Source organism: Porcisia hertigi, chromosome 13, assembly GCF_017918235.1.
Source record: "Porcisia hertigi strain C119 chromosome 13, whole genome shotgun sequence".
Classification (NCBI taxonomy): Eukaryota; Euglenozoa; class Kinetoplastea; order Trypanosomatida; family Trypanosomatidae; genus Porcisia; species Porcisia hertigi.
Genome location: NC_090572.1, coordinates 573,876 through 588,770, shown reverse-complemented (window position 1 = coordinate 588,770; position 14,895 = coordinate 573,876). Strand labels below are relative to the sequence as shown.

At 55.9% G+C, this 14,895-nt stretch overlaps 3 protein-coding genes across 3 annotated transcripts; all 3 read left to right on the top strand.

The window, feature by feature from the left end:
* Positions 1–872: 872 nt before the first annotated feature.
* On the top strand, positions 873–4,823 carry JKF63_06352 (uncharacterized protein; the record flags this gene model as incomplete). Its single annotated transcript, XM_067902302.1, has 1 exon — positions 873–4,823. The coding sequence occupies one exon, from the start codon at positions 873–875 to the stop codon at positions 4,821–4,823; it is 3,951 nt and encodes a 1,316-aa protein (XP_067758799.1).
* Positions 4,824–6,428: 1,605 nt separating this feature from the next.
* JKF63_06351 (uncharacterized protein) lies at positions 6,429–8,657 on the top strand (the record flags this gene model as incomplete). Its single annotated transcript, XM_067902301.1, has 1 exon — positions 6,429–8,657. One exon carries the CDS (start codon positions 6,429–6,431, stop codon positions 8,655–8,657), a length of 2,229 nt encoding a protein of 742 aa, XP_067758798.1.
* A 2,549-nt stretch (positions 8,658–11,206) lies between these two features.
* Positions 11,207–11,623, top strand: JKF63_06350 (uncharacterized protein; the record flags this gene model as incomplete). Its single annotated transcript, XM_067902300.1, has 1 exon — positions 11,207–11,623. One exon carries the CDS (start codon positions 11,207–11,209, stop codon positions 11,621–11,623), a length of 417 nt encoding a protein of 138 aa, XP_067758797.1.
* Positions 11,624–14,895: the final 3,272 nt, after the last annotated feature.

The window sequence follows — 14,895 nt, the reverse complement described above, 5'->3', positions numbered from 1 at the left end:
CCCGCCTCCTGCCACTTCTCTATCGTAACCGCCTCTTGCCTTTTGTAGGCCTTCACACCCCAGGCTGTCGTCAGCAACAGCAGTGCGAACGGCAAATATATATGTATATATATATATAGTCTCCACAAAGTGTCCTCCCCTTTTCCCATAATACACACACACACACACATACACATTGACACACGGATTGTAAGACTAACGCACAGGTCAATTGTGTTTCAGCCAGACGCCAGAAAAGCAACGACCCCCCCCCCCAAAAAAAAACAAGCAAACAAAAAAGGGGGTTGGTAGGTGGGTGGGCGGTAGTTCAAGCAGATCGCGCTAGGTGAGGCAACGCCATTATATCGTGAATGGATGCGAGTTTGTAGGTGTGTGTTTTGGCACTCGGTTTCATCGACTGTTCTGACGTATCCGCGGCTTTGTTGTGCACGAGAATCATCGTCCCCGTCGTGCCACCAGGCCGTTCGCTTGCGGAAACGTTCCATCTGCCCTCGCCATCACTGACACAGACTCCTCACATAGTCAATACACACACACGAACGCTCAAATATCCGCATACAAAGACACTCTCGGCAGGTCTACATAGAAACACATTACCATAGACAGTCTGACCAGAGGGGGGGGAAGGGGGGAGGAGGAGGGGGCTGGAAAAGTTCACTGAAGTGGCACGTAGGCCCCCCTTCATTTTCTTACTACTGTGTGCACTGTCTTCCCTTTTGCGCATTCTTGTCGCGTTGGTGTTGCTGTTTGTGTGCATCGACTACCCCCACTACGCTGGTCACCATAGTGACACGCCATAACAGACGGCCCCCCCCCCTTCGAAAAAAGCGTTTTTATATATACGGTAGCGCTGGAAAATCTGCGTCTGACTCATGCAGGTGTGTACTCCGACTTCCGGTCGCCTGGTTGCGCGGGGGCCGGCTCACCTAGTTGCTGCACTGAGGCACAAGAGTACCTCTAGCGCCGCTATCGCTGTGACGAATAGGCCACTGCCGCCCCTATCCTCTGGCGGCCCGCGGCCGCTACGGATTCGTTCGCGTGGCTATGGCCCCTCTTCAGATCTGCTGAAGGGCATCCCGGAGCACGTTTTACTGGACGTGGAGGCGACACTTCACCCAGAGGATGCAAAGGTACAGCGTGCTGTGCTGGCGATGTCGATGCCAAACCTCGCCGACGTGCGTGTGACTCCGGTACGACCGCACGGAACCTACGGAAACAGGGTTCCCCACTCTAGCGGTGCTTCCTACCCAAGCGATATCTCTTCTGAGCGGGAGGTCATTGAGCAATGTCTGCGCGATCAACTAGAGGTGGTGGCTAACCTCGTTGTGGACCAGGTGGAGAAGCGCACCGGCCAGCGGTTGGATGCCCTGCACGTTGCGTACGATGACAAAATGAAAAGTTTCGCGGAGATCGTACTCAATAGCATCCACGATGAGCTGCGGCAACTCCGTGTTGTGCGTGAGCGACAGGCCTCCACAGCGGAAGTGAGCCCCAGCGTTGCCTCTTCTACTCTTCCTCCAGCCTCCATTGATGTGGAGGCTGTTGCGCAAGTGGTGAGTGCCCGAGTTGTCGAGCAGCTCGCTGGCTCCACATTAATTCCCGCGCCACCCAGCACCACCCCTATCCCGGCTCCAAGCAGCGACATAGCTCATCAACTCACTCGCCTGGAGGAGAGCACAGCGGCGCACTTTGATGACTTACAGAGGCGTGTCACGGCTGCAGTGGAGGGTCGTGACGTGCCGGCGCAGGCCTCGACGACAGCGGAGCTCCGTGCTGCAGTTGTGGAGGCAGTCCAGAAGGCGACCGCCGAGCAGCAGGAGAACCTGTCGAGCTTGATCAACGAACTGTTGGCTGAGAAGGAATCGGCAAAAAGAGCCGGAGGTGTCGGCAGCGACGCTGTCAGCGCGGCCTTTGACGTAAGCGCAATCGAAGCGAGCGTCGAAAGCGCGGTGCAGTCGGCCACCGATGAGCTGCGCCGCACCATCACCGCCGAGGTGAAGAGGCTGTCGATTGCGAAGGATGCTGGCGGAAACGTCACGGCTGGTGCTGCAGCCGATGCAGACATGGCGATTGAGATCGAGAAGGTCTTCGATCTTGTACAGTCAACTCAAAGCCGCCTTGTGGCAGTGGATGAGACCGTGGGGGAAGTCTTCAAAGAGCAAGCCGCCACACGGGACTCACTCCAGGCCATGCAGGAACTCCTGCAGCGTCAGCTGGATGAGCTGCGTAGCACTGTGGCCGCCGCAACTGCTGTTCCCGCACAGAGTCCTACTGCAGTGTCCGATGATGATGCGTCGGAGGCAGCGCAGCAGAGAATCATGCAAGCGTTAGAGGGTCTACGCCGCGATGTTTCAAGTGCAGCTGCCATGTCAGCCGTCCACAAAGACGAGAGGGAGCGCCAACTGATGACTGTTGCGCAGGTAGTGAGCGACAGCGTCACTTCTGCTATCCAGCAGCACACGGATGATGCCGTGCAGTCCGCCATGAAAACAATTCAGGAGCAGCTGAACGCGCTCCGAGAATCTGCCGAGGCCGCGTCGGTCGCCGCCTCAACCCTTTCGCAGCCCCCCGCTTCCCCTTCGCAAGCGCCTTTTTCGCAAGAAGTTCTCTCAGACGCTGTCGAAGCTGTGCTCTCGCCGCGATGGGCAGAGCTTTCTGTGCAGGTGGAAAAGATGAACGCCGCCAATCAGCTGGTGATCGAACAGCAGATGTTGCACATCGCTGACAGTGTGTCGAATTCAGTTGTGGCAAGTCTGCAGGCACAGCTGGAGGGGATGCGCACGGCGTTCGAGAGCCAGCAGCCATTGAGGCACTCGGAGGAAAAGCAGGACTCGAGCAACACCGACTCAGCCTCGGCAGCCACGGCGGCACTAATAGATAAAACGACGCACGAGCTCACAGCCCTTCGCGAAGAGCTCCTGCAGGCGCTGCAGACTCAAGTAGGCAAGACACCCGAGGTGAACTTGACGCCCATGTACAAGTACATTGACAGCGTGCTAACCTTCATGAAGGAGGAGCTCAGCCTCCAGGAGACGAAGCTGATGACCAAGATGGCATCGCTCGCGGAGACTGTGACTACTGCCGTGCGCGACCAGCGAGAGTCTGCACAAACCAACGTCATTCTCGCAAAAAGGCTGGAGGAGGAGCGGGCGATGAGGGAGTTGAAGGAGACGGAAGCTGCGACGGCTGCTGCTGTCAAAGATGTGCCGACCCCAGCTGCTCCTGTTAGCGCACTGCCTGACATGGCGGAGCTTCTGTCGCCAATGGGTGCTTCTCTGGAGGGTCACGCCGCCGCCCTTCGCCGCCTCGAGGAACGGCTGGATGAAGTTGGCCGGACTGCCGACGTCTCGTCGGTGTTAGCGCACCTACAGGAGGCGACCGAGCAGTTCAGTGGCGCCTCTGTAGCCGCCGCCGCGGCGCAGACGGCGGAGCGAGACGCACTGCAGGCGCTTCTCCGGGATCGCTTCACGTCTCTCACACAGTCACTCGAGGACCGCGACGCCCAACTCATGGAGGCAGTGCGTAACGCCGCCACAAACGAGGGGATAAAAGCGCAACTACACAGCATGCAGGACATAATTCAATCCATGTCGCAGGCACAAAAGGAGGAGTTGCTGGCTTCTTTGCGGGAGGTTGCGGCTGGAAGTGAGAGGGAACAAGCACAGCGCACGGACGCTCTGTTGACACGAATGTCGGCGATGCAGGAGGCTCTACAAGAGCAGCACATGGCCGTGCAGCTGCTCCAGCCCTCTCCGGCGCTTATCGGGCTCTCTGCGGAGCAGCAGCGGGCTCAGGTGCGCCTTCGCACCGCTACGCGAGATCGCCTTCGCCGCGTCACTCAACTCGTCAGCGACCTCGCGTCGGCGCCAGCGGGTAAAGGGACGCGTACGATCACGAAGGCGCTCCAGGACGAACTCGCAGGGCTGCGCCAGCTTCAGGAAGAAGAGGCGTCGCTGGTGCGGGACAGCAACGCAGCAGGCGCTGCGCCCGTGACAATGCAATCCGTGGTGCAGGCAGAGATGCGGCGTGTGCAAGAAGAGATGCAAAAGGGGATGACTGGGCTGAGCAGCCAGGGTGAGGCGCTGAAGTGCGAGGTCGCGGCGGTGGTGCAGTCACTTATGGCGAAGATCGAAGCCTTGGAGGGCAGCACGGGTGGCATACCCGCTCTTGTCGAAATCCAACAACTCCTGGACACCACCGTGGCGCGCCTCCTTTCTCAGCAAAAAGAAGAGGGTTTTCACGTTTCGCAGTTGATGAAGGCGGAAGCGAGCCGCTCGGCGGTGGAGTTGAAGACGGCCGTGCAAACGGCTCTAGCGGAAGGCCTCTCAGCTGCAGAGAGGCGCTTCATTCCTTCCTACCACGCTGAGGTGGAATCTACGCTACAGACGCACCTCGCGACCTACTCAACAGAGATCAAGACTGTGGCGAGCACCGTGGAGGAGACCACCTCAGCGGCGGTGCAGAAAATAGAAACTATAGCCCGGGATATATCGAGCCAACACGCAATCGCGGTGCAAGGGCAAATGGCCCTACATGACACGCCCCAACTTCACTTGAGCAGCGTCAATCCCACAGCACACATGCCCCTCTGGTGGCTCATCGCGAATCCATTGTTGGTATGCTTGGTGGTGATGCTCTGCATCTACTACGTGTTTGTTTGTTTTCTTCTTGCGTTCGTGCCGAAGCCGTCGGAAGAGCGCATCGATGCCGTTGACTATTCGACCAGTCCGGCAACGACTCCGGTGGCGGTGGGTGCTGAGACGATCATTTCCTCTTTCGATACCGTCCGAAAGGGTGGTCGTTACGTTGATCAGTACCTATAGTGCTGCATTGAGAAGGGGGTTCGCTCCGGACATCGGCCGATATGCGGTGCCAATCAATGCACGGCTCTTCTCGAAACGTGTACTCGAGCTGATTGGGGGTATCGCGTGCGGGAAGTCGTGGCGGTGCTGTGAGAGTAACGGCCACCTTTTGTTGCAAGTGTGTGTGTGTGTGTGTGTGTAAGTTTTTGTTCCATAGAGTTCATCACGCAAGGACCTTACAAGTGTCATTTGTTCTGTATTCGCGTTGCTGATTAGTGCGTCAGGAGGGGGGGGGTATACATGCCTGGGAATGGCCCGTTTTGTGGGGCAATCGTCACCGCTGTTGCGAAGCGGCACCCGGAGATGCGTTGCTGTTGTTCTGCATATACTTTTCAACGCTAATAGACGTGTGTGTGTGGGTGTGTGTGGCTGCGTGTCCCGGTGTGGATGAAGGCGGTACACTTCTCTTTACTTGTTTGCATCTTCTCATTTTCGGTGTGTCTTTTTTTTTGTATAGAGTGACGTCTACTTCGCTGTTGTCAGTGGCGGTTTTTTACCCACCGAAAGAAAAAGAGTGTTGGTGCAACAACAAAAACCGAGCAGGTGAAGAGTGTGTGTGTGTGTGAGGGGGCGGGGGACACAACAGTCCCAGCGAGTTGCTCAGGGACTCCTCCTTGTCAATGTCAACATTCTCTTGTGTGTCTTCTGGCATACTCCAAAGAGCAGGTTGTGTAGGGGTGCACACGTATCTTACTCCTGCTGCCTGGCTACCGGCATTTCGCGCTAATGCCACAGCCGAGGCGCGCGGCGGCTTTGTGTCTCAGACGGATGAGGTCACCTCTGCCGTTTTCAGAGGCGCCCACTTCGGCCCATCATCATCAGCGATAGATACCGCAGTGTAAGCAGCCGCCCTTTGGTCTCGGCAACTGGGAATGTGCCATGCTCATACTTCCCGTTGCTGCACGGAGTGTACTGCAGACCCCGTCTCGCTGTGCTATGCATCGACACCGTGGAGACCACACGTCCACGCTGTGGTTCCCAAACAATAAAACTACACTGTTAAACTGCCGCTTTCTTCCCCTCCCCTCCTCCCAAACATATTGCAATCGCTTTTCCCCACCTGGTCGGGGGCTACGGCCTAATGCATTCGCCCATTCTGCTAGCATAGATCAGCGAAGAGGGTGCGGCCGCGCAAAACAACGAGGTGGAGAGAACACAGTAAAGAAACACTTCATTTCGTTTTTTTTTCTTGCGCTGTAGAGCAAGGGGAGCGACCCCGCACAACATCACACCAGCTTACTCACGCACACAGACACATCCACACAAGCGTAAAAAACCGCTCCAGTGGGTGTGGCAAGCGAGGACGCTAAAAAGTGACGTCGTCTTGTGTTGCTGTTGCCCCTCCCTCCCTCCCTCTTCCCCCCACACACACACACACACACACACACACACCGGACGTACGCACACTTTGCCGTTCACTCACTCACTAGCTTGTTGACAGCCCCATTGTCGGGCCTCGTGACTCTTGCGGCTGCTCTTCGTTCACTGATTTTTCCCTGTTTTATTTCAGATCTTCCCCCCCGCTTTTTCCCCCGGTCAGCATTTCGTGCTTTGTTTTTAGCGCTCATGTCGCGAGTCTCTGTGCTCGCAGGGCAGAAGCCCAAACCAAAGGGGTCATTCAAATTCCTTCGGCGAGACGAGGGACGTCTGTCGTACTCGACCGCCATAGCGGAGTCACCGCCAAAGAGCGCTACTAATGGCGCCGATGGTGCTACTATCGATCGTGGGCGTCGCGGCTCCAAGGCGCTGCGGGAGGCGATCGCGTACGACATGCGTAACGCCAAAAGCCACGACCCCCTCGGTGAGGTGGTGGTAGCTGTTCCCCGTAAGGCACCTCCACCTACTCGGGCCGCCAGCGCACCCCCAGTCAACCCCAACATATCTCGTGGGACAGAGAGGCCAGAAGCCAGGGCGCCACCGCAACGACGCCCGTCCGTCCGCGCAGTGGCCCAGAAGAAACCGGAGTGGGTCAACCCCGACGTGCCGCCACCGCAGACTGCCACGCGCTCGGAACCTGAGCAGCTCAGTGACAATTCGGAGACAACTTTTAACGATTTGTACAGCCACGGCACTCCCCGTGTTGGTGGCCGTGGCGCAAACACGAACGGGGTCGACTTTGGACAGTATGGTGGTCTCACCCCTCGCAGCGCCGGCGTGGGAGTGCCGCGCTATGCTGTTTCAGAGTACGATGCAACGCGCTCCGCGCCGTCGTCGGGGCCGGACCGTAACTATTTTCGTCGATCGCCTTACACTCGAGACCCCCTCCTAGCTTCTGGCGCGCCACTACCAGCGGGCAGTCGCAGCCGCGAGGAGGATGAGCTTATTGTTAGATTGGAACAGGAGATCATGACTGCGCAGGAAGAGCGCAGTCACTACGCGTACGCGCGGCAGCAGCTCGATCGGGAAAAGCAGCGCTTTGAGGACTACCGCATCAGCGCGCAGCAGGAGATTGAGGACGAGTGTGTCGACGCTGATGACCTCCGCTCACGGGGGCAGCGCGACTCCAAGAAGGATCTGCGCGCCGCGGAAGTGCGCTGCAAGAACGTTTCGGCTCTGCTCGTGACAGAGCGCGAAACAAACCGGCGCTTGACGCAGGAGAACGACTCACTACGCACTCAACTCGAGGACCTCACTTTGACGATGCGCGAGACGCAAAGAATACACAAGGCGGAGGTGGCTCGCATGCGCCGCGACATCGACTCCCTGACGCGCCGGAACGCTGAACTGCTCGCTATGACGAAGGAGCAGCAGCTACAGTCCCTCGAAGGGGCGCGCGCTTCGCCGGCTACGCTGCAAAGCAGTCCTTCGCGTCAGTGCGTCTCTCTCAACCCCTCCTCACAGAACGCGTCCTCGCCATCGTGTGATGAGGGTGAGGACGTGAGCGACGGTGCAGTGGCGACGAACACGCGGCGGGCGTCCCGTGGGCCTCCTCTCGCTGTGATGGACTTCACTCCCCGTGTTTCGGCCTCCGAGTTGGCGGCACGGGAAAAGCGAAATCGGCAGATGCATGAGCGCATGCAGGCCGAAGAGGAGGCGATGGAGGAGCGTAAGCGGCAGCGGGAGAATAGGGTCGCCACCCGCAAGAAAGAGGAGCAGGAGAAAGAGGCGCGGCACCGAGCGGCTGTAGCTGCCGCCGCTGCCGCGGCGCGCCGTCAACGCGAGGAGGAGGATCAGCGAAAGGCGGCAGCGGCTGCAACGCAGTCGGCAGAGGGGAGCAAGCCATCAGGGCACAAGGTGAGCACGCCACGCGTGCAAGCCCGCACGATGTCTCTCAGTCAACGTTCCTCTACCGCCAGTGCGTCGCAGCCGCCACAGGCACCGGTGACGCCAAACCACCACCGCGTACCCACCCGAGAGGAAATGGTTGGCGATCTAGAGGAACCCCCAGTGGAGACACTGCCTAACGACAGCGTTGTGTCGCAGGCGGCCCTGGGCGACAACCCGAACAAGAAGGAGGTGCTGTACCATAGCGGTAAGCGGGAAATCCACTACGCAAATGGCACGGTGAAGGTGGTGCTGCCGTCTGGACATACAACATTACACTTCACGAATGGCGACATCAAGTGCACTTTTCCCTCTGGAAAGGGCACTTACTGGTACGAGGCGGCGCAGACGATGCACACACAGCTGCCGAACGGCGTTCAGACTTTTGAGTTCCGTTCCACTGGGCAGACGGAGAAGCACTTGCCGGATGGCAGCAAGGAGATTTTATACCCAGACGGCATATACAAAATTGTGCGACCGGATGGGGGCGATGAAACGTTTTACCCGAACGGGGAGCCGATGGAGGAGTAGCGCCAGTGTGTGTGTGTGTGTGTGTGACCTGCGTCACATATATGATTGAGATGTATTTTTCTCTCTTGATCGGATTTTCACGTCGACCGCTCTGATTTTGCCCCCCCCCCCCCCCCCCCCTCCTCTTCACTCCTTCTCTTGAACTGTTTGCGGCGTCACCTTTCTTTCTGTTCTCCATTCCCAGCGCTGATGGAGTGTGGCGTGTGTGACAAGGCGGTGTAGAAGGGGGGTCGCGCCGGGTGTAGGACATGGAGCGGGGATTGCTCAGGCAGCGACAAGCTGGCGACGTGTATCTGTATTATCTCTTGTAGTGGTCTTGATAGTTGCTCCTTCTCTTCTGAAAGACAAAGAGATTCACGAGTGTCTGAGAGGCACCGGATGGGGTGGGGTGGGGGTGGGTGGGGGTGCAGAAGGCAGAGGCACATAGAAAAAAAGATGTTTACATCGATACTCGGTGGTTTACTCGTGTGTGTGTGTGTGTGCCCGTCTGCACGCGCGCTACCGGACGCCTTGCCAGCGTATCTCTCTGTTTTTTTCCATCGCCGTGTATCTTTTTTTTCCCCGTCTCCTAATTTCTGTGTGGTCCTGTGCAGCTTTCTGTGCCCAGTCGGAGGGTTTTCTCGTTGTTTAGAGGTGTCCACCCGTTTCCGTTGTAATTCCGCGCGCGCGCCCCTGCGCGGCTGTGCAGTCTCGGGGCGTCGGCCTGTCTCATATTTCCCTCTCTCTCGCACATGGAGTGAGTGACGGAGTGTGTCCCGTCTTTGGTTGATGCCGTCTTCTTTTTGTTATTGGTCGATTGATCCAATTTATTTTTTCCCCCTTTGCTTTCTCTTCCCTTTTTGCTGCCGTCTTTTTTTCACTTCGGTCTGTGTGTGTGTATTTTCGGGTCTTTTTTTTCCCCCTTTGATCACCCCCCCCCCCGCAAGGGGTTCGGATTGATGATGCTCCCACACAGCCTGCGTATGTCCATGTTCTGATTCGCGGAGTGTGTCAGCAGAGTAGTTGCCACTTTCGACGGGAATGGAGAGGAGGTGTTGGTTTGGCAACATCGGGGGTGGGGGGAGTGGGGGGGGGGAGTGTGGCACGAGCGCACAGGCGCAGATTTTGCTTCATCTCATTGTTCTCATGGTGCATCGAGTCAGCATTCTCAATGAGCTCTGATGCGCTCTTCAGTGGGTGGTGGTGGTGGTGGTGGTGGTGGTGGTCCGCTTCTCTTCTCTCCCCTCATTTGCCCCCGAACTGATTCCTCTTCCGCTTGTTTTGTTCCTGCCCCGATGTTGCCTTTGTGCGTGTGTATGTGTGTGTGTGTGTGTGTGTGTGTTAATCTCCAGTGACACAATCAGCGCGCACACACGCTTGCGAATAGTCGAAAAAGAGGGGAAGGTGGGGGTGAGTGGGCGGGGGAAGGAGTCGAGGCACGTTGAGAGAGAGAAAATGCTGCGCCACCGCTTTCGCTGTAGCTACTCTCCCCCCTCCCCGTCTGTGTATGATGTGTGTGGGTGTGTCTGAGTGCTTACCTGGACGCTCTTCAAACGTAACAATGAAACGAGAAATGAAGGTGGAGAGGGGGGAGGAGGGTGTTGTTGTCGCTCGTGCCATGGGCGAAGAGTGACGGGGGGGAGAGAGAGCCACCATCTACACATTAGACATAACAACAACGTATCGGCACGAAGTAAGGAAAACAATTATCCACGGGAGTGTCTCCAGTTTTGTACTGGTTGCACATGGGGCTGGTCTTGCTGCTGTGCTTGAGAAGCCCCCGACTGCGCAGCAGTTTGACATCACCGCTCTCTCTCTTCTTTTTTCCCCGCTACCCCCTCCCCCATTGCTTCTTCATAAGCGAGAAGATTGCTTCTGTGTGTGTATGGGTGCGCCATCCCGACAACCATTGCTTTACCCCTACACGAAAAGGGTTGCATGGCTGCGTGTTGCAATGGCGGCCCCCCACATCCTACGTTACATTTCATACAGTGCAGAAGATGCTGCGGTTGTTTGTGCTGTCTGTGTTCACTTCTCCATTGTCTCTCTCTCTCGTACTTGAATGTTCCTTGCCATCCTTTGTATCCCCCTCTCTTCCCCCTCTTTCCCCTCTTCCCCCTCTGCGCGTGCGCGCACACACCGGTGGTCTCACGTGTCGATTCGCTTTTGTTGTTTCGAGCAACAAATTTAGGTTTCTCACGTCTAATTGCCGCCCTTCACTTTTTGCGCGCGATTTCATCCGACTTTTTCGTCCTCCTCCGCCTTTTTTGTTTTTTTTGTTTTTTTGTCTCCCTGGGCTTTACCGTCATCTCATCACTGCCTCTCTCTCTCGTGGGTTGGTGCGGTCGTCTTCCCGACGCCTCCTTGTGTGCGTGTCCCTACCGCTCTTCCCACTGCATCCCGCCTCCCACGTCGTGCAAATTCGCTCACCTTGCTGTCGTGGGTTTTTTGGTTTGGTTGTGGCTGCGAATAGCCCTTCTTCCCCATTATTTTCTTCCCCCCTCTTCCTCCTCCCGACATAGGGTCACATACACATCCAGTTTATCTTATCCGGCAGACCTACGAAGAATATGGTCGAGGTGCCACGAAACTTTCGCCTCCTGGAGGAGTTAGAGGCCGGTGAGAAGGGCACGGGAAGCAACCAAAACGTTTCCGTGGGCTTGCGTGATACAGACGATATCTTTTTACACAACTGGACCGGTGCCATTGTTGGCCCCCCTAGCAGCACCTTTGAGTATCGCATTCTCTCGCTGGAGATTTTCTGCGACGAGAACTACCCAAAGGTACCGCCACATATTCGCTTCATCAGCAAGGTGAACCTGCCCTGTGTCGACCCCGATGGCATTGTAAACCGCTCCAGATTCCATCTTTTCAGGAACTGGGACCGCAGGACGACGATGGAGATGTGCTTGTCGGAGCTGCGGAAGGAGATGGCCCAGCCGCAAAACCGCAAGCTGACTCAGCCACCCGAGGGGTCTACGTACTAGGTGTGAGTCTGCCAGCGACAGTATCAACTTGAGTTGAGGTCGCTGGTGCTCCTCTCTGCGAGTGTTTGCGGTTTGAAGGTGATGCGACTCATCACTACCGTCCAATATATATATTTATATTTATATACACACGCCTAAGAAGAACTTGCGTGGAAACAGGTTAGAGACGACAGATGACGTGCACTTAGCGGTTGCAGCGCGTGAACCCCCCCCCTCCTCCGTCTTCGCTCCTCCCTTTCTCCCTCCATCTTTTACTGTGTGCTTACCAGGGGAAAGAAGATTATATATAATCCAACATCGGCGTCCTCATGGTGGGGAGGAGGAGGGGGGGGGAGAGAATGATGAGCAGGGCTCCACGGTCACACACCACTGTGTCTCCTTCGAGTGCGAATGGGCGAGGCGGAGATAGCAAACGATTGAGGGCCTCGATTGAGCGAGAGCGCTCCAAATAGGGTGCGAAGGACGCAACAACAACAACAACGTGGTGGTGGGGAGGAGAAATCCTCCTGAGAGAGAGAGAAGGATAGATAAACACAAAGCGTAAAGAGGTGTTGTGGTCGAAAACAGAATACGGCGAGCAGGAGAGACGCAAGGGCAGAGAGAGAGGGGGAGAGGGGGGGACGCGCACGACTTTCCCGCCTTAGAATCATCACTAGTGAATTCACCTGCAGATATATTTTTGCACTATGACGCAGCAAGAGCTGCTAGCAAAGTGATGAGTGGCAAAGTTGGGGTACCGATATATGTGTGTGTGTGACTCGATTCTGTCTAACACCCGTTCTTGTTTCGCTGTTTATAAATGTATGTTTATATATACAGAGAGAGAGCGAGACGGATGGTTCCCCCCACCTCCCCTCCCCCCCCCCCATGTTCCATGAGCTCGCTTTCTGTTCACTTTAAAGTATGTATGTGCTTGTGTGTCGTGTGTCGCGTGTCTGTGTTTTCTTTTTTCTTCTGTCCCACCCACCCCCCACCCCGATCCGCCCCACGGCCATGTTACTGAGTGGCTCAAGCCTCTTCCGGGGTGGTACTGGGCATTTTTCTTGTTGGTCTGTTGCTCGCTGTACGACTACAGCGTTATGAGCGGGCGGACACTCTTTTTCCCCCTTTGTTTCCCTTTCATGTGATACCTCCGATGCCTTTGTGAGTGTCTCCCCCACCCTCCACCCCGCGCTTCCCTTTTCCCCCATATTCTTCAACCCGATTCCTCTCACTGGTTCAACTTTTTCTTTTTTTTTTTGGGGGGGGGGGGGTGCGGGGGTGTCGCTGTCAATTCCCGCACTTCTTTAAAGAAAGGAAAATGGGTCAACCTCAACCACACTCGCGACTCCCCTGCATTCCTTTTCTTTGTTTTGTCTTTTTTTTTTTGACTCGTCTGAGCATCGGAATCCGCGTTGTTTTGGGCGCGTGAGGCGATACAGTAATGAAGAGGGGAGGAGGAGGAGGGGGTATGTACTGCCAGTTGCGATAGCCTCGTCTTGTGCTGCGATACACACGGCCATCTTTTTTTCTTTCCCCATGCGTGTGTCTGAGTATGTGTGCATATTCGTGGACGCGCCATGATTTATTTGTGTGCCCGCACATGCCTGTCGACGAGTCTCTTCCGCCTGGCGGGCTGACTCCGGTGAAATGCGTGCGCGCTCAGGAACAAACCAGAATTCCCTCGCTGCCATTTACTCATCAATATATATTTATATATGTAGATATGTATGTGAGCCACTCGTCGCCTCAACATGCAGGCCAGTCATTTGGGAGTGAGAGGAACAAACGTGGTGGACAAAAAAAAGCGTGAAAGGGCAGGAAGGGGTGGGGGGCACACCCATCAGGCTCCTATTGTACATATATGCGGCATGCACTGGATGCCTCACATTTGACCGTGTGGGACTCGTGGTGCAGACATGTTGGAAGCACGCCGAGAGCACACACCCCCATTCCCCCGTGTTTCTTCGTTGAGTATTCTGAGTTGCAATAAAAAGAGCCTCCATACCATTTGACAGAAGGCAGCGGCTGAAGGTGGACTCGGGAGGTGTGGGCCATTCAGGCAGCGTACAAGAGGACTCAGATGGTGGCGCTCTTCGGCTGGCTAACTTGCCCCTTAGAACCCAACATGCATCTGCCTAGACCACTCCCTTGTTCTTTACATGAGGTCCGGCCGCCTGGCGCCTGCCGTGCAAGATCATGAATGCGGTGCGTGTGTGTCAGTTCATGCTGTGCGTATAAGCCCTCCCCCCCCCCCTGGGCGTCGATGGCGGAGTGGGGTATCGCTGGAGGGCGACGTGGAAAGACAAGAAGAGTCCGTAACATAGCTGTCCGATTGGACATGCGAATCAATCCCTGCCACAGGGCCGGGTTTGTAGCCGTGGTGCGACGGGATCAGATGGGGGTTTGATGTTGTACTCGCGTATACTTGTTGACTTGTTCGTAGTAGACCTGCACTTTGAAAAAAAAGGAAATCTCCTGTTTCTCTACAAAGACCTCAGGGGGTTTGTAGAACAACAGAGAGAAACAAATACAAACGCCTGATGGCGACGCTCGCGACAAGTCACGCGCACACACACACACACACACACTCTACCAGCGATGTAGACAGCGCCTCTCTGCGTTCGCAGTGTCAAGCACAGTAGCACACAGTCACCCGAGGAAAGGGTGTTGTGTGCACCGTTTTCCCCTTCTTCACCCTCTCCGAGGACGGCATCCCTGCCGCGTGGAGCGCACTGGATATGGGGGTCACGCTGCCCCCCCCCCTCCCTCTTCCCCCCACCCACACTTACGCACACAATTAGATGAATGACTCTTTTGATGGCTCGTTCTCTCCCCACATGCAACTATTCGCTTGCTACCTCTCTCCCCCCTTTCCCAATATCTACACACACACGGAAGCTAGTCGTACGTTGTAACAGTGTGTCTACCACCGTTCTTTCTTACGCCCTTTTTTCGTTTTTTTTTTCTGTCGTAAAGTCAACTAGTAGAAAAAACTCTCACACACACGCTTCCTCCCTCCCTCCCTCTCTATATATATACATATATCTATACATCTTCACATATTTGCGTGTGTGTGTGTGTCTCATTATTTCCTCCACCTTCCCATCTCCCCTCTCTCTATACATTCACCACTCTGGGAGTCGTTGATTTTGCTGTCCTTCTCTCTGCGTTTGGCGTACATTTGCCGTGCACATCCCACACTTCTATCCCTTCTTTCCATACGCCCGTCTCATTATCCCCCTCCCCCTTCCATCCCCATTGCCTTTCTCTATTTCCATACTCAACCACGC